General features: G+C 39.5%; 1 protein-coding gene across 4 annotated transcripts in view; it reads left to right on the top strand.

Annotated features, from left to right (window-relative positions):
* Positions 1-26,458, top strand: part of rhobtb1 (Rho related BTB domain containing 1) — a 53,745-nt gene that overhangs the window by 7,113 nt on the left and 20,174 nt on the right. Inside the window, exons 1-5 of one of the 4 annotated variants that reach the window (XM_052102488.1) lie at positions 433-527; positions 14,929-14,975; positions 15,597-15,782; positions 16,363-17,321; positions 17,764-17,882. In XM_052102488.1, the coding sequence (XP_051958448.1) occupies positions 15,661-15,782; positions 16,363-17,321; positions 17,764-17,882 (1,200 nt within the window). In that variant the 5' untranslated portion in view covers positions 433-527; positions 14,929-14,975; positions 15,597-15,660. Of the gene's footprint in view, positions 1-423; positions 528-14,928; positions 15,103-15,596; positions 15,783-16,362; positions 17,322-17,763; positions 17,883-26,458 lie in introns of those variants that run through there. The other 3 variants (XM_052102486.1, XM_052102487.1, XM_052102489.1) reach the window with 3 other exon arrangements.

Genomic DNA, 26,458 nt, shown 5'->3' with positions numbered 1-26,458 from the left:
GAGCAAAAGATGTTAGGCAGAATAACAGCCACAATCAACATTTACTCTAATTGTATGGAAAAAAAGATGGAGACTAAGTATACTGCACTGACTGAATATTCTGCCTAACATCTCTTTTTTATTCCATGGAAGAAAGTAAGTCACAAGTGTTTTGAGCAATATTATGGGTAAACTAATTTTATTATCAGAAATCCCAAATAAAACTTTCCATTTAATAGAGGTATCCATATTGAAATTGATGACATTAGCCTTGATAGTATTGTATCGAAAGGAGATCAAGTGATCTCTTCCTTTTAACACTACATTGTGGCCGGCTTCATGAGAGCATGCTACCCAGATTTGCTTCAGTCAAGATTCATAATTTTTTTTAGATGGGTTTAAATTCCACTTTAAAATCTGAATAAATTATATGACTTCTCGCAGGTTTTAGAACGTTCCAGAGATGTTGTGGATGATGTAAGCGTGTCCCTCCGGCTGTGGGACACTTTTGGAGACCATCACAAAGACAGACGCTTTGCCTACGGGAGGTAGGAAGAAAGACTGTTTGAATTTTCCAGTTCCTGTTATATGGAAATACCTTAAATTAATTATTAAATGATTTCATTTTTGACTGAATAAAAAAAAAAAAATCTTATTTACTCACCCTCATGCCGTTCCAAACCCTACGTGGAACACAAAAGGTGAAACGTCAAAGAATGCGCTAGCCATTCTTTTCTATATACTGTAAATGAATGGGGAATGTGCAGCAAAATGACACAAAAAAAAAAGACAAAATTATGTAAAAGTAGGGGGTGGCCCAGTTCGGCTAAGTTACACCTTGCACTGCCTGTAGTTTTGCCACTGTGTCCAAACGATTGTTCATTATATTCAAAGGCTTCAAAGCCATATGAAAGCATCTTATATATATATATATATACACAGATTACTGAATACATGCTGTACAATGTCATTTGTAATGTTAGATTTCTCAAGGTCAGTCTAAATACTTTGGATTACTTCTTAAGCACTGGTAGATTTTTTCACTTGTTTTGACTATAAAAACTCTTCCAGTACAGTAAGAAAAAATTCACATGTTAAAAACATATTGCACTTTGGATTGCATAATTTATATGTATACATTTTTTCCATCTGAAAGGACTAAATATTAAATTAAACAAATGACAACAAAATGCAAAGTAATAAAAAATTAATAAACAAAATGCTAAATTAAATTTTTTTAATCGCGATTTATCGCATATTTTGTAAGTGTTTAAATTCTACTCTGAATATATAAATTTTCCAGTCAAAATGCATTTATTTCCTTCTTAGGAAAGAAAACAATAAAATACTTTATTAATATTTTCCAAACAAAGCTTTCCACAGTATAAAGATAGAAATGCACTAAAATAGCACCAATTCAAGTAACATAAAAATGTTTCCAAAGTCTATATGAAGAGCTTGACTAATTGAAAAAACTAGTCCCCACATACAGTGCCTTGCGAAAGTATTCAGCCCCCTTGAACTTTTCGACCTTTTGCCACATTTCAGGCTTCAAACATAAAGATATAAAACTGTAATTTTTGGTGAAGAATCAACAACAAGTGGGACACAATCATGAAGTGGAACGAAATTTATTGGATATTTCAAACTTTTTTAACAAATAAAAAACTGAAAAATTGGGCGTGCAAAATTATTCAGCCCCTTTACTTTCAGTGCAGCAAACTCTCTCCAGAAGTTCAGTGAGGATCTCTGAATGATCCAGTGTTGACCTAAATGACTAATGATGATAAATAGAATCCACCTGTGTGTAATCAAGTCTCCGTATAAATGCACCTGCTCTGTGATAGTCTCAGAGGTCCGTTTAAAGCACAGAGAGCATCATGAAGAACAAGGAACACACCAGGCAGGTCCGAGATACTGTTGTGGTTTAAAGCCGGATTTGGATACAGAAAGATTTCCCAAGCTTTAAACATCCCAAGTAGCACTGTGCAAGCGATAATATTGAAATGGAAGGAGTATCAGACCACTGCAAATCTACCAAGACCCGGCCGTCCCTCTAAACTTTCAGCTCATACAAGGAGAAGACTGATCAGAGATGCAGCCAAGAGGCCCATGATCACTCTGGATGAACTGCAGAGATCTACAGCTGAGGTGGGAGACTCTGTCCATAGGACAACAATCAGACATATACTGCACAAATCTGGCCAGTGGCAAGAAGAAAGCCATTTCTTAAAGATATCCATAAAAAGTGTTGTTTAAAGTTTGCCACAAGCCACCTGGGAGACACACCAAACATGTGAAAGAAGGTGCTCTGGTCAGATGAAACCAAAATCGAACTTTTTGGCAACAATGCAAAACGTTATGTTTGGCGTAAAAGCAACACAGCTCATCACCCTGAACACACCATCCCCACTGTCAAACATGGTGGTGGCAGCATCATGGTTTGGGCCTGCTTTTCTTCAGCAGGGACAGGGAAGATGGTTAAAATTGATGGGAAGTTGGATGGAGCCAAATACAGGACCATTCTGGAAGAAAACCTGATGGCGTCTGCAAAAGACCTGAAACTGGGACGGAGATTTGTCTTCCAACAAGACAATGATCCAAAACATAAAGCAAAATCTACAATGGAATGGTTCACAAATAAACATATCCAGGTGTTAGAATGGCCAAGTCAAAGTCCAGACCTGAATCCAATCGAGAATCTGTGGAAAGAACTGAAAACTGCTGTTCACAAATGCTCTCCATCCAACCTCACTGAGCTCGAGCTGTTTTGCAAGGAGGAATGGGCAAAAATTTCAGTCTCTCGATGTGCAAAACTGATAGAGACATACCCCAAGCGACTTACAGCTGTAATCGCAGCAAAAGGTGGCGCTACAAAGTATTAACTTAAGGGGGCTGAATAATTTTGCACGCCCAATTTTTCAGTTTTTTATTTGTTAAAAAAGTTTGAAATATCCAATAAATTTCGTTCCACATCATGATTGTGTCCCACTTGTTGTTGATTCTTCACAAAAAATTACAGTTTTATATCTTTATGTTTGAAGCCTGAAATGTGGCAAAAGGTCGAAAAGTTCAAGGGGGCCGAATACTTTTGCAAGGCACTGTAGGTTACATATTCATTGCAATGGACATTAAGTGTCTTAAACTCTCCTTTTCCACAATATTAATCAGACTGTGTTTTTGCAGACAATCGGCTTTGTTACAGCAATCGTGAAGCTGCATTCATGATTCGTGTCAGGTGTCAGAGTGAGAGTCAAGCACCAAATGAAAAGCCCTTGCGGACAAAAATTTATCATTCTACTTTTTTGTGATAGTTAAGACTTGGTGTGCTTCTGTGGTAATTAAAATGTGCCTTACTTAGGCTTAAAAATACTTGATCTACTATGACTCCATCTAGGCTTGTTTAGTACAACAAATAGCTGGTTTATTCTATATTAACAGTAAATGTTTTAATCACGACTAATACAAATTTACGTGTTAGACTTTTTTAATCGCATGCATTAACGTGTTCATTTTGACAGTTGTAATATATCAATTATATTAATAATGACCACCCACTTTAATTGTATGGCAAAGAGCAGATTTAATATCCCTGATGAAAAGGCCATCATTAAACTATCTTAAACAGCTTCATCAGATAGACCATGCTTCATCAGCCTAAGCCATCATGGTATTTGCATGCTTGTTAAGCTGGTCATTTAAGCAGAGATTGTTTTAAACAACTTCTTTTGTGTTCCACTGAAGACAGAAAATCAGTTTGGAATGAGGCTGAGTAAAAGATGACAGAATTTTCATGTTTAAGTGAAGTGTTCCTTTTTAAATAAAATGCAGTGTATTAGGATGCATTAAATTCATAGATTTGTTTCGACAATCTGTGCGATTAAAAGATTAGACTAGGATGTTCAAAATTATATTATATCATTGCATACACATGAGAACATTTCAGTGCTATATGGTTAATTAATATCTTGTACAAATCCCTGATGAAATACTAAGTTGCTTCTTCAGCGCACTACTGCCACTTTACTAAACAGAAAGACAGGAAGCATCGTGCCATCAGATGCTTTCATCATTTGCTATGACATCAGACACTGAGCTATTTGCAACTGAATGCATGCAGAACATGACAGCTGAGCACTGTTATGGCCATTTTTCTCAAGCACTCATTTAATGAGCTCTTGCTTTCATCACATTCACTGCTTCATGCCTTCTTTTTTGGCATTTTCGGAGCCGAAAGACGTATAGGATGTTATTGTGGTAGAAACAGCATGCAGCATTCATTTTCATGTCATTGTTATATAATTTTCTGATCATGTGATAATCAAAGGTGATACATTCTCCAATCACAGCTTAATATACAGAGACTATAAGTAAGTAAGTAAGTAAGTAAGCGACTCGTCCAGCCCGACAAAGCAATATTAGCTCAACCAATGGTGTAAGTTTGGGGCAAGTCTATCTGTTTGGCCAACCTATGAAAGACAGGGGAGTATTTGAGAAACCTATTATTATTGCAATTTTGTTTGGTGATGCTAGTAGTGCAGACATTACACATTTTGCCTTTAACTGTAAAGCAATATTGTGTTAAGATAATATTAATGGTTACAGGCCAATTTATATGGATGGGGATCACAATCCACTATGTAGTAGCTTTGTGTTATCAATCATGCATAATTTGTGTCGAACATGATTTTTTCAGCAGCATTTAAGAAATGTAACGTTTGGCAATAATAATAATAATAAAATACACAAAATAATTTTTTTTATTTATTTGTTTATTTAACAGGGACATTGCACAGCAAATGTGTTGCACAAACCAGAAATAGCTAGAAGCTAATTTTCATCTGTAGTCCCTGGACAGAGGCAAGGTGACAGCAGGTTAATACAGTGGACAATGAGCATTCCCAATGATGAATCCTTTCACAATACAAAATACAAATAAAACACCTGCAAAAGGATCATCTCACAAAACATGCAATTGCACTACCAATAGTATTTACAACTATTTACAGTTCCCTTTTGAATTTACATTCATATATTTTTAGCCAAACCCCAATTAACCAGTTTTGTGCTAATGATCACAAATCTGACCGTCTTTCAACCATTTCTTCAGGTTAAGTTTAAACTGTTGCAAGGTGCTACTCTCTCGCATAGTTAAAGGCAACGAGTTCCACATCCCTGCAGCTTTCACAGAAAAGCAATTCTGTCCAAAAGCAGAGGACCTAAAGTTGACATAACAGTCTCCTCTGTGGGAGGCTCGCGTTGTTCTAAGTCCTACCTCTTCACACGATTTCACAAACATACTCAGGGGCTGTGGTGCCAAATCATGAAAAATGTTATATACTAAATTAACATTTGAAAACAAAACAAAATTTTCAAATGTTAATAATCTGTATTTCTTCACAATGTTACAGTAATGGTATGAAACCGTTTTTTTATCTAAAATTTTGAGTGCCTGTTTGTACAAGCTTTGAAGCGGCTGTAACGCAGAGTTTGTTGATAAAGACCAATTAGTGATGCAATATGTAAAATGTGATAATATCATAGCATGCAAATAAAGCTTGGCTGCATCTGTGCTCATTTGCGGGCGAATATATCTGAACTGCGATAAATTAAATTTTACAGTTTTTATCAGTTTTGAAACATGCTTTTTAAATGACAGTGTCCTGTCAAACAATACGCCTAAATACTTGACAGACTCTGCTTCGTGAATTCTTGTTCCTTTTACAATAATTTCCGGCGCAGAGTGAGAAGTATTCCTTATTGTAAAAAAGTGCTGACAGTTTTGCTAAAATTTAGTGTCAAGCATGATTGTACCATCCAATCTGAAATTTTTTCCATCGCTCCCTGGAGCACAGCTGCTGCTTTCTGTCTTAGTTTTGCATGGACATATATCACGGCGTCATCAGCGTACATTTGTACGTGAACTTCAGGACAAATAGCTGGAAGATCATTTATATAAACACTGAATAAGAGAGGGCCCAAAATGGAGCCTTGTGGCACCCCAACTGAGCAGTCTAAAAACAAAGACATAGTGCTCTTAATTCTAGTGCAGTGCATCCTATTCTCTAAATAATATTTAAACCATCGTAATGTCTCGTCAGAAATATTGTGAGCGGACAATTTAGATAACAGGATGTTATGGTTTACCGTGTCGAATGCTCTTTTCAGATCTAAAAATATGGCACCCACCACCCCCCCCTTTATCCAATATGGCTTTGAGTTGTTCAACAAAATAACAAAGTGCCGTTTCAGTTGAATGGTGTTTTCTAAAACCGAACTGAAGAGGATTCAGGGGGTGCTCTCCATAATTCAAATGATCCATTAGTTGCATGGCCACTACTTTCTCGACAACCTTAGATATTACAGGTAGGACACTCACTGGTCTATAGTTGGCCAGCTCAGCTTTATCTCCTCCCTTATGCAAAGGTGTAACCACTGCCTTTTTTAGACAGTCGGGGAAGACCGCTTCTCTGATGGATCGATTGATTAGCTGAGTAGTAGGTCGACATAGGGTGGCAGCATTCCTTCTAACCATACACGAATCTAAACCATAACCATCCTGTGACTTTGAAATTTTAAGTCCTTGTAAAATTTTAAGGACTTCTTGCTCCGAGACCTCACTTAAGTGAAACACTGGTTTAGTTGAATCTACATATTTAATTTCCCTTGTTCTGTTACCAAAAACAACAACCAAATCATTAACCGAATCTTTGAAAAAACTATTAAAAGCACTAGCTACCTTTGATTCTTCTTGCGTTAAAACATTGTTTATTTTAATTTCATAACATTTTTGAGACGATTTTTGCCGAGAAATAGTATTAATGTGCTTCCAGACTAAGTGATTGTTTCCTTTAGCTTGTGTTATCACATCAATAAAAAGTTTGCTTTCGAAGTCCTTAGTTATTTCACTACTTTATTCCGATAATCCTTAAATAGACGCATATCATTATCAATGTTCGATTTTAAAGCCTTTTTAAGTAAATAATCTCTTCTACTCATCAAATTCCAAATGTCTTTTGACAACCAGGGTAAATGTGCCTTTTTATTCAAGTTAACGCATTTTTTAATACATTTTGCCTTAACCTTATTGATTAGATCTAAAAAGCTCCCACAAAATGAGCCTATTTCATCATTAGAGTTCAAAATATTCCAGTCTAACTTCTCCAACTCTTGGTCAAAATGTGCCAAATCTTTATTGGGTATTCTATAAAAAACCTCTTTCTTATTTGTTCTAAATGTAAATCTATTTTTGTTTAACTTCCTTGCGATAAGAACTAAGTTATGATCTGATATACCTGTAATAAAATTAAAAGATTTTATTATTCTGTCAGATTTATTTGAAAATACCAGGTCGATTTGTGTTTTAGATGTTTTGGTTATCCTTGTCGGTCCCTTTATTAGCTGTTCAAAATCATAAAGTCCTATTATTTCCTTTAACCTTTTCCTACTGTTTTTATCTATCCAATTTACATTGAAATCCCCTAGTACAATCACTTCTTTACCAAGAGTATTTAATTCTTTTAAAATCTCCTTAAATGATGTATAAAATTTAACATCAGCCGAAGGTGGTCTATAAAAACCAGCTAAAATGAATGACATCTGAGGTGACACATTTATAGTTAAAGCAATACATTCAATCTCTACATCCAATTTATCTTGCACATTTATCTGTTGGCATTGTAAATGCTCTTTAACATAGAAAAGTAATCCACCACCTCTTCCAGTAGACCTATCCCTTCTAAATATGCTATAGCCTGGAATGCAGTATGCTGCCTGAGGAGATATCTTTGTTAACCAGGTCTCCGATAGACAGATAAAATCCAAGTTCGAGTCCGTAAGCAGTTTTTCCACCTGGTCGGTTTTAGAGGAAATACTCCTAACATTTAAATGTCCCCCCAGCAGACCTTTAGGTTTCGATTTCGCGTCCCAGATAACTTTAGCGTGGTTGAGTGTGTGAAAGAGTGTCAAATCATACCTCCGTGACTGTGGTTTTGAACGAAGTAGATTACTTCTCTTTTGTCGTAGGTTGATCCGTTCTGTGGCGTTCCTCCGCCGCGTGCTCCCCGCAGCTCCACGTCGCTCTTCCTCGGCGCCTCGGCTACTGTATCCCAGCTGATCTGACTCCAAGCCAAGCTGTTCGTTCCTCGCTTCTTTGCACCATTTATCCTCGTAGCCTATAGTGCACTTTCCGCTGTACGCATATCCTGCCCCGTGCACCCAAGACACAAATCTCCAAGTATCGATTGGCTAGGTAAATCCAGGTGAAAATGCTCGGAGACACTCACCGCGTTTAATCCAGCCTGGTGGGCGCACACAGCGTCGCCGCGGCCCATCACATTATCGGAATCGCCACTGTTGGAGATGGGGCCTGGGCATTGATGAACGTCTCCCGATAATAGGAGACACAGGATCAGGTCCGGATTAAGAATTCAGAGGCCCCTGGGCACAATGTCTTGTAGTGCCCCCCACCCACACAATCAAGCTTTTGAATTTTTGGATACTATTTGCTGGTAACACCTATAGCGAGCAGCTGGCATATGCAAGCACATAGTGCCTCACCTTTACCAATCCAGTTATATGAATCAAATTCTTCCATAATTAACACACAAACACGTACACACACCCATTAATGTAGCTTTCCTGTCTGTCTCTCTCTTCCTCTCCTGTCCTCTACTCCTCGGCTCTACAGGGGCTGCCACTCTTTGTCTCTCTCCCCCTCTCTTCTTCCTGTGATGAAAAGGATGCAAACAGTATAGGTCATCTTAACTCAACTTTTTTACTCTTCTTTATACTCTCTCTTCTTTATACTAAAAAAATTCTGCACTTATGTATTTAGCACTTTATTATTCATGGCCCCTAATGGCACTTTGTTTGATGATTGAATGATAGTGAAATGGTAGTAGACACATTACAAGATGCTGTAAGTATTATGGTATAATATTGCTTACAATACAAATTACAATTGCTGGTGTATCACCTGTCCAACTATTGACAAATATACTACATGTAAGTCGCTTTGGATAAAAGCATCTGCCAAATGCCCTAAATGTAAATGTAAATCAAATGTAAAATAAAGCAGCTTGTTTTTTTGTTTTTTTTTGATAATACTATATTTCATGTAAGTTGTTCTCTCTCTCTCTCTCTCTCTCTCTCTCTCTCTCTCTCTCTCTCTCTCTCTCTCTCTCTCTCTCTCTCTCTCACACACACACACACACACACAATAACTCCTCCTCTCCTCAGGGTCTGTCTGTCTGTCTCATGCTCTCCTCCTCTCCTCAGGGGCTGTCTGTCTATCTGTCTGTCTATCTCCTCCTCTCCTCAGTCTCAGGGTCTGTCTGTCTGTCTGTCTTTCTCCTCCTCTCCTCAGTCTCAGGGTCTGTCTTTCTCCTCCTCTCCTCAGGGGCTGTCTGTCTATCTGTCTGTCTATCTCCTCCTCTCCTCAGTCTCAGGGTCTGTCTTTCTCCTCCTCTCCTCAGGGGCTGTCTGTCTGTCTGTCTGTCTGTCTTTCTCCTCCTCTCCTCAGGGGCTGTCTGTCTCATCCTCTCCTCCTCTCCTCAGGGTCTGTCTGTCTGTCTCATCCTCTCCTCCTCTCCTCAGGGGCTGTCTGTCTGTCTCATGCTCTCCTCCTCTCCTCAGGGGCTGTCTGTCTGTCTGTCTGTCTTTCTCCTCCTCTCCTCAGGGGCTGTCTGTCTCATCCTCTCCTCCTCTCCTCAGGGTCTGTCTGTCTGTCTGTCTTTCTCCTCCTCTCCTCAGGGTCTGTCTGTCTCATCCTCTCCTCCTCTCCTCAGGGGCTGTCTGTCTCATCCTCTCCTCCTCTCCTCAGGGGCTGTCTGTCTCATCCTCTCCTCCTCTCCTCAGGGTCTGTCTGTCTGTCTCATCCTCTCCTCAGGGTCTGTCTGTCTGTCTCATCCTCTCCTCCTCTCCTCAGGGGCTGTCTGTCTGTCTGTCTGTCTTTCTCCTCCTCTCCTCAGGGGCTGTCTGTCTCATCCTCTCCTCCTTCTCGTCAGGGTCTGTCTGTCTGTCTTTCTTTCTCCTCCTCTCCTCAATTTTGTCTGTCTGTCTGTCTTTCTCCTCCTCTCCTCACTTTTTTGTCTGTCTGTCTGTCTCTCCTCCTCTCCTCTCTCCGGCTGCCCTTAAAAAGACTTCTTCCTGGCTTTCCTGTTAGCAAACTCAGTTACAATGTCATCAAAATCCAAGTCCATGACCAGCTGAGATTCAATGGCCATCAGTGACAGTGCACTGAGGCGCTTTTGTGTTTGTGTTGTTCTAAGTTCATTTTTTAAGGTGAAAAAAAAAAGAGGAAGAAAAATAACTTATCTCGTTATTTCAATATAATAATAAGTCGTTATTTCGACATAATAAGGGGACAATCTAATATGCATAAAGCCACATTTAGCTTTCTTATAATGTTTTATATATGGGAGGAAAATACTTAACGTGAAATTAAACGTGTTACGTTCATATTCTGGACTCATCTGATTTTTTGTAGTATACATACTTTATTATGATTTTAGTATCATAATGATTAATAATACTAATTTAATAGATCAGATGTACGCACAATTATCCGTGAACTTGATAAATGTTGCAGATATGTTCTTCTAGGATAGCCTGTGCCTACTATCCACAAACAAATTGCTTTAAACTTATGTGTGCAAAATTCAGAATTCAACGAATGTGCAGCAATTTCTTGTAAATTCACAAGCAAAAACTTGTATTTTGTATTAGTGATCATAATTTGCGCATGCAACAAAGAGGATGTAGCAGGTGACGCGTGCATTTAATGACGTCTTTTCTGAGTCGATCTCATTTGAGTGTATTCGGCAATGCTTATAACGTGTAATTAAAATTAAACACGTTGAGTTTATATTCTGGGCTCATCAGATTTTTTTTACATAGTATTATTAGTATGATTTTTACTGTCTGTTAATAACACTGTCCGTCTCTTTATGTTAAGGTTTGTATTAATTTCGATATGCCAGAGGGCAGAATAAGACAGGGAATTAAAGAATGCATTGTAGTTATGTTGACCTACTGTTTTCATAACACTGGATATTCTGCTAATTCATACTTTTCTAAAACGTTGCAAAATGGCAATTAACTTATTTAGCAATTACACTAGTGCTAGTTTTGTTGCCAGTGTTGCTCAAATGCACGCGTACGTGTCACCACCAGCAGTAGGCCTAAGTACCTGCATGTGTTGGGAAAAGGGAGTAGAGCGAGTTCGGCAAAAGGCGGATTCGAACTCTGGCCGAACGCGTCAAAAGCTACCATCATGCACCTCACGCCTTACGCTACAGTAGTTATTTTGTGTCGAGCGTCTTTTTGCTAAAAAGACAGGCACCGGGCCGGCACGTAGTGCAAATATACGCTCCGTTTTCGGAAATGAATTAAAAATAAATAAATAAATAAATAAATCTTCCCCTCGCTTGGGCCCCAAGTGCGCATGGGCCCCTGGGCCCGTGCCCATAATGCCCATTGGGTAATCCGGGCCTGCACAGGATAATGATCAGCGTTTCGCCTTGCGAACTGCGCTCCGGCTGTTTTTTAAGTCTTTTTTTGAATGAGGTCATGAGGCTAGGAAACACGAATGTAGTAGCCACAATGGTCTTTCCGTAGCCAAAATGCTTTCCCCCAAACTTTAGGGAAACATTTGCCTCCACCAGGTCACTACATCCATTTCGATTCAAGTGCCATGCTCGTTCCCCAAACTTTGGAATTGATAGTGTTAGAATAAACGCATAAAGCAGAAATGCCACCAGCACACCACACCTGCCGCACCTGCTGCACCTGCCTGCCGCCATTGTTCAAAAATCAATGTCTCTTGCGATTTGATCTGAATTCTTCTGACTTGGATGGATGGATGGACTTTGCTGGTATCATAGAACTCATTATAGAAACAAAATGTTAAAAGTAAGCCATAAAAAACTAAACTCTCTAAATATTAATAGGAAACAGTAGATTAAGTGTTTTTTACCCTTTCTGCTAATTCTGTCTCATTTCGTTTTTTTATAGCTAGATAGATGTGCCAAAGTCATGCCAAAAGGTGTGAGTGGAACAAAAGGGTATAAACATATGTAAAACATTAAATACTGCTAAAATATGCTTGCAACTCTAACTCAAATCTCACTCTGTGCATACATATCTTTTTGCCATTAAATTATCTTCATAATAAACCTAAATGTGTATGCATATTTACACTAGCTAAGGGGTAAAGCACTAAACCTAGAGACAGCACTAAACCTAGAGCTTTATACATTGTAAACTACTCCAATCAGACACACCTGACTTGTTTCCCAGAGTGCAAGCCATACTCTCTGTCTTTCAGCCACTCATATCAATAGAATTGTATTTTTAGTCTACCCTGCTTTATTGCATCCTAAAAATAAAACAAAGGCACTGAGGCCTAGAGCCATAAAGCTTGGCTTGGACTCAAAAAATGACCTCTAGATGTTCACTAGACTCACCTCTACAAAGACAGATCAAAGCGATACACATTGTAAGGCTTAAGATCTTTGCACACCAGAGGTGACGCGATAATGCGAAACGAATTATTAGATATGTTACTGTTAATAAAAGTACATCTGTTAACGACTGTTAACATCAACACAGCTATAATGATTACATAATTTTGCTGAGAAACCTCCACATTTTTGGTATACAAAGGCACACAGGGTGCACTGTAAGTCATAACAATAGTATTCATTTTAGCCCTAAGAAAAACACTTCAGATCTGTAAAGTTGTTTATTTAAAAATGTGATACAAAGGCAAAGATGCTACAATATACTGTATATTATGAAAAAAGTAATAACACACTCACAGTAAAATCACTTTGCTTTGTAGGTGTGTGAATGTTTGCTCCAAGTGTGAACAACTTCATTGGAAACCATTGTTTCTATTCTCTCATGTATCGATAGCGTAAAGCAGTTCTGCCCACTGTTAGAATACACACTAGAGCACTATAGAAGGAACAATGGGGGCTTCATGAATATAGCAAACGGGTAAACACATTTCTACAGTAATACTGCCCAGCCCTAGCAGACAGTGATTGTCTCATTTAGTGATGAACAAGGAGAAACAACTCAGCGAAAAGCAAAGTCTTAAATCTGAGTGATTAGCTGATGTTGTTGATACTGACAGTGCTGTGTCTTCGGGTAAAATACAACAACCCAGTATTGAGAACTTTGGAATAAATATGTGATTTCAACCAAAGGATACCAATACCCTTCTATCTTAAATGTAGCTATTTTACAAATGACTCTTTCTGTTTCATTTTTATTGCTTATTAATGACATGTTGAGGGGTTTACTCTCAGGATTGGGTTTAGGTTGTTGAGGCTAAGTGCACAAAATTAAATTGAAATGTTATGCAGTAATTATGTGCAATACACAGCTTAGTAAATTATATTTATTTAACATACCAACTCTTCTGCATTATATTCACCTTTTACTGTATATAACAGATTTGTATTTGTACATATATGTACAAATATATATAATAATATATATATATAATGTATATTGTATATTTTTATATATACTTATTTTTTCTATTGTTTATTATTATTATTATTATTATTATTATTATTATTATTATTATTATTATTATCTTATTATCTCTGTCTTGTTGTTGTATTGTTTGTGCACTGGAAGCTTCTGTCACCAAGAATAAATCATTGTATGTGTAAGCATACTTGGCAATAAAGCTCATTCTGATTCTAATTGCTGCTTTTAAATGCTGATTTGCTCTAATTTATTCAGGTTGGGGGAGTTATTGTTGAGTCATTAAGAGGACAACTTGTTTCTGCACCATGCCTAGAACAGTATAAACCCCAAACAAATACTAAATGTTTTATCAGAAGTGCACTGATTCTGGCTTAAGCTCAAACAGGCTCATCTCTGGGGTGCAGTGTTTTGGTGATCTGCCAAGAACCCCATTTAAGCCGAAACATTTGGTTTTCAGGAAGCCATTATTGAATTCCAGTAGATGATTTAGATTAGAAATTGACTTCACTAAGTTCTGCCTCCCTTGGTTACAGTTGCTCACTAAGAGAAGCTTTACAGAACATCCCATAAGAACAAATTGGAGATTTCCTTACAATAGAAAAAATGGTAGGGGTAGGTCAGTAACATTTTTAGGTGGGGTTTAGTGAAGAGTGAATTATTCAGTCCTTGCTGAGTCACTTCAAAGAGTTAAGATTTCATCAGTGTCACGTCTCACAAGCTACGTAATGTCAGAGCTGGTTTTGCTTTGGACTTGCTTTTGCATTGTTAGAAGAGATTGTGGTAGTAATGTTGTCCTGCATTCAGACAGAATTACCCTGGATTCTAATTAGGACTGTCAATCATTTACAATTGTTAATAAAATGAATGAAATGATGTAATGTAATTAATTGCTATTAATCGAATACATGAATACAGTATTTGCCATGAAAAGCCCCCAATCAGAAATCCACTTCTACTAACTTGACACAGAATCTTAAAAACATGCCATTAATGGCAGGAGATGTTGAAAAAAACAGCTAAACAGTTTGAAATCGTCATACTGTAGACATCAGTCTAGTGCACCTTTACATAAAACTTAACATTGAAACAATTTAAAACAGCACAGACTGATACAAAAAAAAAAAAAAAAAACACATACTGTGTCAATGGCACCTTACTTATTCTGTGGCTGTGCTGCCTACTTTTTATAAGTGTGGTTTGGCAAGAGGAATTGCTGGTAGTCCACTGACTGTAGACTCACAAATATATTAAGGTGGTACTTCAAGCTTGAATGAAACTGATATAGGAAAATTCTGTATTGCAGATTTTACGCACAGGTAAGAACACGATTAATTATGTTATTTTCTTACACAATACATTGACATGATACATTGACAGCCCTAATTCTGCTTTGCTGACCAGAATTATTATGCAGCATTGTTTTGTGCCTCTTTTTGTTTGTAGGGTTCCTTTGATCTTTATGCAAGCCCGTGAAACATAAGCAAGACACTGTAAGTCTTCAAGCCTGCTAGAATCTCCATAACTCTCTGCACTGCCAATTCAGTGTGGTAGCCGAGACCTTTGCTTGCCAAGTCAGCAAGAAATGCACGATTCCATCTGTGGGACAGTGGCAAATGGGTGATTGTACATTATTCACTTGTTATGTGGTTAAGGGTGTTGCACCTTCTCCTCTCCAGGATAGACTTTGTACTACACTTGTTATGGGATTGTATGCCAGCAATAAGTCAGAATGTCTGCATGTCATCCTCTTTGTGCCTTTGTTTGGTCTGTTTATAATACTTGTTTGAGTCCTCACTGAGGCAGCCAATAAAAAAGCATTGCCGAAGAAGTTTATGTACTCTGGTATCGGACTTATAGAAGGGTGTGTGTGTAAACTAAAGGCAAGCTTTTTGCGTGCTGTCAAAAGGAGATTGCAAGTTCCTTTGCATGTCCACTTGACACTGAAGAACTGGGATCTTGTTACAGATTCCACTTAGCACTTTCACATACAACACTCTTAGCTTAAAATAACGTTAGCATGTGTGTTAAGTGCTGTCTTGTCCTGTGTTGTAAAAAGAACAGGTTGTGCTCAGACCCTTATTTGATTTGCCTCTTGCTTTTCACATCCAAAGGTCTGATGTTGTGGTCCTCTGCTTCTCCATTGCCAATCCCAACTCTCTGCACCATGTTAAAACTATGTGGTACCTGGAGATTAAGCACTTCTGTCCACGTACACCTGTCATCTTGGTTGGTTGCCAGCTGGACTTGCGCTATGCTGACCTAGAGGCAGTCAATCGGGCTAGACGCCCATTATCAAGGTACTGACTCAACCCTTGTCTCTCTGGTTGGGCCTGTCTGGACTTTATGGAATCCTAACTATAGGCACACTTTTCCACCATTGGGATAAATGGTTCCCTTTGGTTCCATGCCATTCTGTATTGCTCTGTGCTAGTTGACATGGTTACGGTTTCTTTTTCCATTGTGGTGCTGCAAAATCAGGATGAGAATGGACCTACTAAGCATGAAATGCAAGTTGTCATGTAACTAAAGCTGGTCCACCAGTAGAGTTGAGAATAATAAGCTTACTGTGCTGAGAGATCTGAACCAAGAATGGTTTTTAATCATACAAAACCATGTTCAAGTGCAAAGGCTACTGCAACCAGTACTCACCAAGCTCAGAACTGTTCGGCCCAATGGTGGAAAAGAACCTTATGACTTTTATCACATAAACTACAACTAATGCACTAAAAACTTGTCTATTTTGATGCCCAAATTCCATTTAAAATTTGTCACATCCTCTCAGGAAGCTGCAATTGCTCTAACAAGGTGTGCTGTGATAATAAAGCAAGATTTGTCATATTACTGCAATATTTGATTTTACTGATTTTTGTCTCACAGGCCCATTAAACATGGGGACATTTTACCTCCAGAGAGTGGAAGAGAGGTTGCCAAAGAGCTTGGCATCCCATACTATGAGACAAGTGTTTTCGACCAGTTTGGCATCAAAGATATATTTGACAACGCCATCCGAGCTGCCCTCATCTCCAGACGTCAGCTACAATTCTGGAAGTCCCACTTGAGAAGGGTCCAGAGGCCACTTCTGCAAGCACCATTTTTGCCCCCCAAAGCCCCTCCACCACTCATTAAGATTCCAGAGTGCCCAGCCAAAAACCAGGATGGTCTGCGGCAGCTTCTTGAGAGCCCCCTTTGTGCTGATGTTATGTTCATCATTCAGGAACATATCCACTTATTTGCCCACAGGATCTACCTTTCTACCTCATCCTCCAAATTCTTTGACCTTTTCCAAATGGACTTCTCAGATGAGTCCCAGTGCTTGGTGGTAACTGAGCATCACAGACGGGATCAACTAATGCGCACCCTAAGCCTAGACACGGAAGATGATGTGGATCTTCTCACCAACATTTTGCCTTGCTCACTCCGGGCATCCAAGAGTGACAGTACCCTCAAAATGATGAGTTTCAGTGGAATGCACCATCGCACCAGGTTGTCGCTGGCCTCATGGAGCAAGGCCTTCTACAGCATCCACAAGGAGAATGTGATTAACCCTGTTACGGGTACACCGGCTCTCATGACAGTGGTGAAGATGGATCATTCCATCCAACATGGACCATTTATTGCTGTCCTACGCTTCCTCTACACCGGTGAGCTAGACGAGAAGGAGAAAGATCTGTTGAAGATCGCTCAGATTGCTGAGATCCTGGAGGTGTTTGACCTAAGGATGATGGTGGAGAACATCATGAACAATGAGGGCTTCATGAACCAGGAGATCACAAAAGCATTCCATGTGAGGAAAGCCAACCGAATCAAAGAGTGTCTTGCCAAGAATAATTTCACAGGTATATCCCATGTTTATTTCCTCTAAATTGAGTTGAAAAGAAACACAATTGCACTCAGAAATGATTATTATTTCTGCTGCAACAGTTACTAGCTGCTTGCATCCTGAAATATGTTCATGCAAAAAGAATGTGATTAACAGTATTTTAGGGGTCCCCAATGAATAACAGAGGGAGTTTAAACCAGCCTAGAGTTAGGTGGTCTCCCAGCCTCGCCAAGCTTGTTAGGCTGGTCTGTTTTGATGGTTTCAGAGTGATTTGGGGTATATTTTAGGTCAACACCAGCTTTTCCAGGCTGATAGACCAACCTATACTAGCTAAGACCAGCAAACAAGATAAGATGTTTTTTTCTTCTTCAGGGATATAAAATGGGATTACAAAGGTGATATAAGTGATTTTTTTGTAAAGAGCAGTAGCTCATAGTGTTGACTGACACTTTTTGTAGATGTGGTGTTCATGTTGGATGATGGCACTATTAACGCCCACAAGCCTCTGCTGATCTCCAGCTGTGACTGGATGGCTGCCGTATTCGGAGGCTCTTTCATGGAGAGTGCAAATGACGAGGTGAGTGTGAAAACACTGTTAAATGAGGGCTTAATTGAGGCACTGACAAGTTTCCAGAAGATCTTTATATAAAGGCTTTTGCACACCAAACTTGTTTTGCAAATTTTTGCCACCATTTCTCTCGCCGATTAATCATTTCAATAGAAACAAAGTTTTAATATAAAGCCGTTCACACCTTTTTTTTACAGAGAGTGTGTAGATTTTTTTTTCTTTGTCCAGCAATGGAATTTCCTAACCAATTAAATATGAGCTTTGGCTCATGTGTCAGAAGCTGCTGTAGTTACCAAAACAAGTACAACTGGTGGCGCTAAAGCACAGAAAGCTGTTTTGACCACGCTGTCTATAAAGAAAGGTTGACTTGACTTGACATAGCACAAATATGTATTGTACATGTGGCAGCATATAATCAGTATTGTTCCAATAGATCAAATTTTTTAACCGTTTACATTATGTTTTACAACCAATTCATTCTAATCACCCCTCAGATTGTTTATACTTGATAATACTGCCTGTCATTATGTAAAAAAAAATAATAGTTTGTGTCTCGAATGTTTACATTTTTCATTGAGAAAATCAACAACAAACTCGTCATCATCATGCATTTTTTTTTATATCGATCTGCTTGTTAGAGAAATTACTTTCTTGTCTTTCATATTTCGATTGCAGGGATGTTTTGGAACTCTTCCAAGTTGTTCTAATTTTCATTTGTGATGGGGAAGGGCAAACCAGCTGAAAGGTGCTTTCTGGCACATACCTTACTGGGTTAGATATGCTTGTTGATAAGTGCCACCTATTGTTAAGGCGTGAGCATGTTAATGGCAATCATTCGCCTTGCTTTTAAATAGGCCCATTGTCAGCAATTCGTTTTGCATTATTGCATCATCTCACACACACACAAACACAAACACGTTGTGATTTATGGGGACTTTCCATAGACATAATGTTTTATACTGTACAAACTATATATTCTATCCCCTAACCCTACCCCTAAACCTAACCCTCACAGAAAACTTTCTGCTTTTTTACATTTTCAAAAAACAATTTAGTATGATTTATAAGGTGTTTTCCTCATGAGGACATACAAATTGTCCCCTATAAGGTCAACATTTTCGGGTTTTACTATCCTTATGGGGACATTTGGTCCCCATAAAGTGAAAAATATACACTCACCCACACACACACACACACGGCGCAAGCCCTGTGAGCCCCCTGAACTTCTGATCTAACACCCTCGCCTCGCTATGAAATAGCTCCAGCCCTCTATTGGAGCACACAGCCTCATTACATTTGGCGGCTCTGATGATGGGAATTAGGCTGTGTCATTCGCAGCTTCAGGCGAGTAGTCCATGGAGGATGTTGCCACCCTTTCCCCAGCGAGGGTGAAGAACGTGCACATGCCATGGACAAGGAGCTTCTTCATGTCCTTGCGAGGGCAGTTGAAGAGTTTGGTCTTGAGTAGTCCCCTCCAGAAGTGCCAGAAAAATCTTGCCTGGTTGAATTTTTTTTCAAACCAGACGTGGTCAACAGACTGCTGTCCGGAGTAGCGCACCATTCTTCCCAGAGGTCCACGTGGAGCTCACAAAGACCTGCTGTGTGCTATATTGTCACACACTCAGGTCGGAGGTGATACCGTTCTCACTAAAGAGGACCACGTCGAGGAAAAAGGCTACTCAAAGTGTCACGATCCCCTGTTGTCTGCCCCGTGTTTCACTTGTCAATTGTCATGCACTACACTTCCCATGATTCCCGGCCCTCATCACTGTGTTATTGTTCTCACCTGATTGTCGTTTGTCATCATCATGTCTCCTATGTATTTAAACACTGCTGTTTCTCCATTCCCCTCTCGATTGTTGATGAATGTAGATGTTTCTATGTTACCTTTGCCCGTCGTGGATGTTTCCCCAGCCTGTTTATTCTTTTGATGTTTTTCGTGTTTTGGTTTTGTTTTCCCACTGTGGATGTTTCATTTGTTCCTGTCTTGTTTGTTGTTTTTTCATCGTCCAATAAAAGAACCGCATTTAGATCCCCACTCCTCGTCTTCCTTCATCTGCCATCGTAACACAAAGCTTCCCCTGGTGGGACAGGTGGTCACATCTCACCTCTGCCATAATACTGCCATGGGATGGAAATCCTGCCCCACCCACTTTCCCAGCCTTCTATATATTACCTCCTCGAATGCCGCCACCCCGCCCATCTCTTTGCAACCACTCCTGAAATGAGCGTGCTCCAGCCGACTTCCAACCCCTGAGAATGATCCGTCTGCTGATCATAACACATACTAAGACCCAACTATTTAAATGTCTGTCCCCTATATTAAGACCCGCCCCAGACACAGAGTCTGGGACAAAATGAAAATTGAGTGTCCAATACATCACACATACCCTCAGCTAAACTCTGAACCCTCAACCAAAATTCTTATGGGTTATGTCCCCATCTTCTGATTGGCATCACCAGCAAGTGGGTGTGTCTTTAAGACCAAGAGACAATCTAGAGGTGGTCCAATAGAAACTATGTAAAATTTTTCATTTAATCAGGCACACCCTTGCATCTCTAGATGTAGACTTGAGGTTTTTTAGAATCCTAGCCCACACTCCATCCAATACTAAGTTTAAATCTTTCTCCCATAATCTCTTGAGAGAAGTTGAAGCTCCGTCCCCCAGACTCTGGATTAACAGGGAGTTTACAAAAGCAGTTATCACCACTCCGCTTTAGGGGTGTATGCTTCTCCCAAAAATAGTACAGAGCAGGTGGTACAGCTGTAAATACCTAAAGAACTGTTGAACCATATTTTCAAAGGATCTCAACACTCCACTCTCTTATAGGTCACCGAGCGTATTAACCTCCCTCTCAATCCACTCTGACTATTATTAATACATAATATTTTGTTCAGCCATATGCTCGAGGCAACATTTAAATAAATGTCCAAATTAAACAATCTGGACACTTTTGTCCATATCGAGTGCAAATGCGAGATAACGGGGTGTAACTTAACTTGTCTGTTTAGTTTAATTTAAAGGCTTTGCAATAGTGAAACAGGTGCAAGAAATTCTTGTTCAATACAAAACCAGGGAGGGGCTCTCTCAGGTAGAAGTGACCAATGAGCCAAATGTCTGAGACCGAATGCATAATAATAAATCTAAATCTTGGGTAGGCCTAGCCCACCGTTGTCAATAGGCCTATGTAACTTATTGAAATGTATTCTGGGATGTTTACCATTTCATATGAAGGACTTCGCTATGCTATCAAATTGCTTGAAATAAGAGAGGGGGACATCTACAGGGAAATATTGTAGTAGGTAGTTGAATTTTGGAATACAATTAATTTTAATAACATTGACCTTCTCAATCATAGATAAATGTAATGAAGCCCACCTGCACACATCACTCAAAAAACCTTTTATTAGGGGTCAAACTTAACTAAATCACACAAACACAGGAACAAATGCCCAACTACTTAATGCCCTGTTTAGGCCACTGAAAGGAGCCTGGCTGAAAAGCCATTACTGGGCATTACTGAGTCAAAGCTTCGGATTTAGACCAATTGACTCTGTATACTGAGAATTTAGAAAATAAATTAATAATTCTGTGGAGGCAAGGCATATATCTAGTGGGGTCGGAGATGAATAATAAAATATTATCTGTTTATATTTTATAAAAGTTTATGCACCAGATCTCCCACCACCACCCCTGGAAAATAATTTTCCTTTTTTATCTTGGCTGCTAATGGTTCCAGGGCAAGACAGAACAATAATGATGAAAGAAGGAAACCCTGCTGGGTGCCTCTATCCAGAGTAAAATAATCTGAAATTAATCTGTTTGTACCGACACTACTGGTTGTCTATAAAGTAACTTAATCCATCAAATAAAAGTATTCCCCAAACCTGTATTTTCAAAATCTTAAGAATATAATCCCATTCTTCCATATCAAACGCATTTTCGGCATCAAGTGAGATGGCAGCGACCGGGGTCTGATCATTCGCCACTGACCACATGATATTGATGAAATGCAGAAAAGCTGTGGCCCTGAATATACCCCACCTGATCTATACGTATAAGAGATTAACTTCAATCAGGATCAGGGAAATTGGACGGTAACTCTTAAACTTGTTTTGAACTTTGTCCTTTTTAAAAGTCAGAGTGATCTGGGCTTGTGTCATGGTTGGAGGAAGCTTTCCATTCTGTATAGATTCCGTATAAACTTCTAACAAAAGTGGAGCCAGTTCTGTAGCATAAGATCTTAAAAATTCAGCAGTAAAGCCGTCTGGCCCCAGAGCCTTGCCTGTAGGCAAGGCCTTAATTACCTCGCCAAGCTCCTCCAAGGTTATCTCAGAATCAAGATAATTTTTTTCTCAGTCGTCAGTTTAGGAAGTTCTAATGGTTCCACAAAGTTTCTAATATCTTCATCAGTAGATGAAGATGTGGAACTATAGAGATCAATATATAATTATTTAAAAGCATTATTAATATCAGTGGCAGAGGTAAATATTTCACCACCAGTAGATTTCACTGAGGGAATGGTAGAAAAAACACTCTCTGCTTTATATATCTACCTAAAAGCTTCCCTGCTTTGTGCCCCGACTCAAAGTATGACTGTCTTGCCCTGAATAGCCAAAACTCCACCTTCTGTGACAAAATAGTATTATATCTGTATTTCAATCGGGTCAATTCTCTAAGGCCATCAATCGACATTCGGCGCTTCAGCTCTGCATCTGCATTTTTTTATATTCCTTTCCTACTCAACGAGTTCTCGTGATTTGGATTTTTTGGTGAATGAGGCATACTGTATGATCCAGCCCCTAAGAACCGCCTTAAGTGTCTCCCAAGCCACGCCCACAGAGGCTACTGAGGACTAGTTGGTCTCCATATAAACATTGATTTCAACCTTTATTGGACCATTTGTTGGAATTCAGGATTTTGCAAAAGGGATACATTAAAGCGCAAACTATATGATTTCCTCTTCTCCATATGTGGCAACACCTCTAAACTCACCAGGGCGTGACTGGAGAATAAGATGTTTCCAATTGAGCAATCAACAACAGATGAGATGAAGGACTTAGATATATATAAAAAAAATCTGTTCTAGAATAAATCTTATGGAATGATGAAAAAAATGTGTAGTCCCTACCAGATGGGTTAAAAAGTATCCAAATATCTTTAAGACCAATATTTTTACACATCCTGTGAAGCATCAATGTTGCTCTAGTTGCTCTATGAAGATGGACTGAGTCCATCAATAGATTAAAGTCTCCTCCCAATATTATATCATGAGGGGTGCAAGCGGCTTGCAACATCCCTTCTAGATCTACAAAAAAATGAATTTCTGCTAAAACAATAATTACTTTTCTTAATTTATCTTTAATCTGTTTTAGACATTTGAATTGTAGATGCTTACTTATCAGTGCAATGACTCCTCTGCTCTTACTTGAGCCAGCACTAAAGAAAACATGTCCACCCCATATCTTCCCAGATTTTTCAGCTTCCTGTGGGGAAAGATGCGTTTCTTGAAGAAACACACTTCATATTTCTTATGCTTACGAAGAGAATTAACCTTCCTTCTTTTTATGGGGTGCCCCAACCCATTCACTTTCCATGTGGAGAGAGACAATCCACTCATATTAACATTTGACACTTTGACATATTATAAAAAATAGTTTGTGTGTCAAAAATAAAATGATAAAGACCACATTCCAACATTAGTGCAACAATCAAACCCCAAGCTTCCCCCCAAATCAAACAAAGAAAAACATGTGCATTAACCCTGTGCAGAACAGCGGCAACTGGCATCCATCCCTCTAAACTCAAACAGTCCATGTACATCTATGCGACAACTTTGCCATCGGATTGCTCATGTTCGTTGTTTGTATACACATTTTGTGAGACAGAATTACACAATAAAATAATCAATAAAACAAACTCCAGCCAGTAGGTGGAAAAAACACAAAGAATGTGTAGATTCATCCACATAACTGTCTTGAAGGTGTGCTCCTAAACAAAACAAACTCCAAGGCTAGAACCAGGACAAAAAAATATAAAAACAATAACTAAAAAAGGTGCTACATTTCCTCAAACATTCGAATGTTCAGTGATGCAGCTCATTCGGCTGCTACATGAGTGCAACAAATGACCTAATCGCTCCAGTGAGTTGCAAGAAATACTCAAAAAAACATACTACAACCAATAGGAGGCATAAGCATAAAGAACGAGCAGATTTTTCCACAACACTGTCCAAAGGAGTGTTACTCCACAAAACAAACTCCTACCGTTAGGCGGAGCCAGCACAAAAATAAACAAAAAAGGCCCAGTCAAGTGAATGTTCAGTAAGTCGGTCCACTTGGCTGCAACGTGAGTACCACAACATGTACTCTCTCCATTGACTTTATGAAGGACATCGCTTGCTGGAGACAGGTGAATGTTTTACGGCCATCCTTAGCATCTATTCTCAATTTGGCCAGGAACATCAGTACTAAAGCGACCTTCTGTTGATGTAAGAGTTTCTAGCATTCCTTGAATCAATCACGTTTCTTTCTTGTCATATTCGCAAAGTCTGGGAACAATGCTGTGGTTCTTCCAAGAAAGCCTTCCTTTATTCCTCACATAACACAAGATCTATATTGGATGATCTCAGAAATTTGGCCAGAATTGACTGGGGCCTGTCTCCCTCAGCAGATCACCGAGCCGGATCCCTGTGAGCTTGCTCAATTTCCAGCTTATGGACTGTTATATCGAGCAGACTCAGAAAGAGCCCATCCAGGAATTTCACCATACACTGACCCTGTTCTGCATGAGGAATTCCAACAATACGGACATTATTCCGCCGGCTACAGTTCTCCATTTCCTCCAACTTCTCTCAGACATGCTCCAAATCCACCTTGGTTGCTAGCGGATTAGCAGATAATTCCCTCTCCGATGACTCCAGATAATAAATCCATTTCTCAATATCCCCCACTCTTGTAACCACCTCAGGGAATTTCATCTCCATGGCAGTGATCGATAGACGTATTACAGCAAGATCCTCCAAGTCAGCAAAGACCAAAATTTACAACATTTATAGCTGAATATCCCTCACTTCAGATCCTGAGGATTTTGAATTCTTTGACATATTGTGCTCCTAGATCAGTTATGGAACTGAATGTATTGAATCTTACCGGTTTATGACAATAATAGTGTTTAAACTAGCAAAGTGCTTAGAGCTCGCCGTTCACACGTCTATACCTTGCATGGCATCACGTCCCCATTCTGGTGGTTGATGTGAACATTAACTGAAGCTCTTGGCCTCCTGCACTTCTGCCACTCAATTAGCTAATTAGATAATCACATGAATATGTAGGTATTTTTAAGTGTTTTAAGTAACATAATGTCCAAATGAAGTTAATATAAATGCAATCTAAAACTACTACAAAAGTAATCAGATTATATTACAAAAAAATATAATCCAAGAGATTACATTACTGATTGCATTTTTAGTCAAATCATTTGTAATTAGTACTGGATTATTTCCCCCGTGGTACAGGCAGTTGCAGCTCACCTCTGCCATAATACTGCCATTAGATGGAAATCCCACCCACCCTTTCAGTCAGTGTCGACTGATGCCTGCTCTGGCTTTAAGAGCTTATACAGCAGCAGGCCAAGCTTGTTCACACTCCACAGCATGTCAGTGCCCCTGGTTTTTCATGTTTTTTCATCCTCAAACAAATGGATAAGCAAAAGGCCCCAATCCAGTGCTTTTTAAAGAGCTCCACTACAGATTTGGTGCGGCGAGCCTCGAATGCTACTGCTCAGGCCATCGGTAAAGCAATGAGCAACCTGGTGGTTCTGGACAGGCATATTTAGCTAATTCTCAGGATTCATCGGGGCACAAAAGCAGTCTCATGCAATGAAACACTTTCCACCAAAGAGAAGTAGCACTCCCCCTTTCCAGTACGTTCCCAATCTAATTCTGGTCAGAATCCATCTCTCGCTGCCCCAGCGCAGCTGAAAGCCACTACTGAGCTGTCTGTGAAGCCACGCAAACCATGGCCCAAGCGTAAGCACCCGCCGTCTCAGTGCGAATAATGAGCAGATGGAAAAACCGTACATTCTCTGAGAAATCGCCAGTTCCTCTTCACGTATCATACACACTGCACATTATGGTCAACGTTACCTATAGTGAGCAGCGCTCTATCTTCTATAGAGAGTTAATCACTAAGCCTGTTGTCCCGCTGTGTAAATACGTGGTGAGCCTTCACCTCACGAACAAGCATGTACAAACCATTCTTCGGCGTCTGTCTCAGTTCAAACTGGAGAAAACATTGGCACTGAAGTAATTTCAGAGAATGCTGGGTTGAATGTCGGCAGCATCTGCCGTCATACAGTTAGGTCTGTTAAACATAAGACCTCTCCAGTACTGGCTCAAGCAACACATTCCACATTGTGCCTGAAGCCATGTGCACATACGCATTACGGTGACCTGCTGCTGCCTGGCTGCTCTAGCACCATGGGCAGCGCATACCCCTCTCATTGCGTGCGACACATGTCCCGGGCCGTCTGAATTTCAGAGCGGATCTGTTGTCATGCCAGGGAGCATTGAGAGCCCTATGG

This window comes from Xyrauchen texanus, chromosome 33 (assembly GCF_025860055.1).
Source record: "Xyrauchen texanus isolate HMW12.3.18 chromosome 33, RBS_HiC_50CHRs, whole genome shotgun sequence".
In the NCBI taxonomy this organism is placed as follows: Eukaryota; Metazoa; Chordata; class Actinopteri; order Cypriniformes; family Catostomidae; genus Xyrauchen; species Xyrauchen texanus.
The sequence above is the reverse complement of the archived record's forward strand: the minus strand, read 5'-3'. Positions and strand labels throughout refer to the sequence as shown.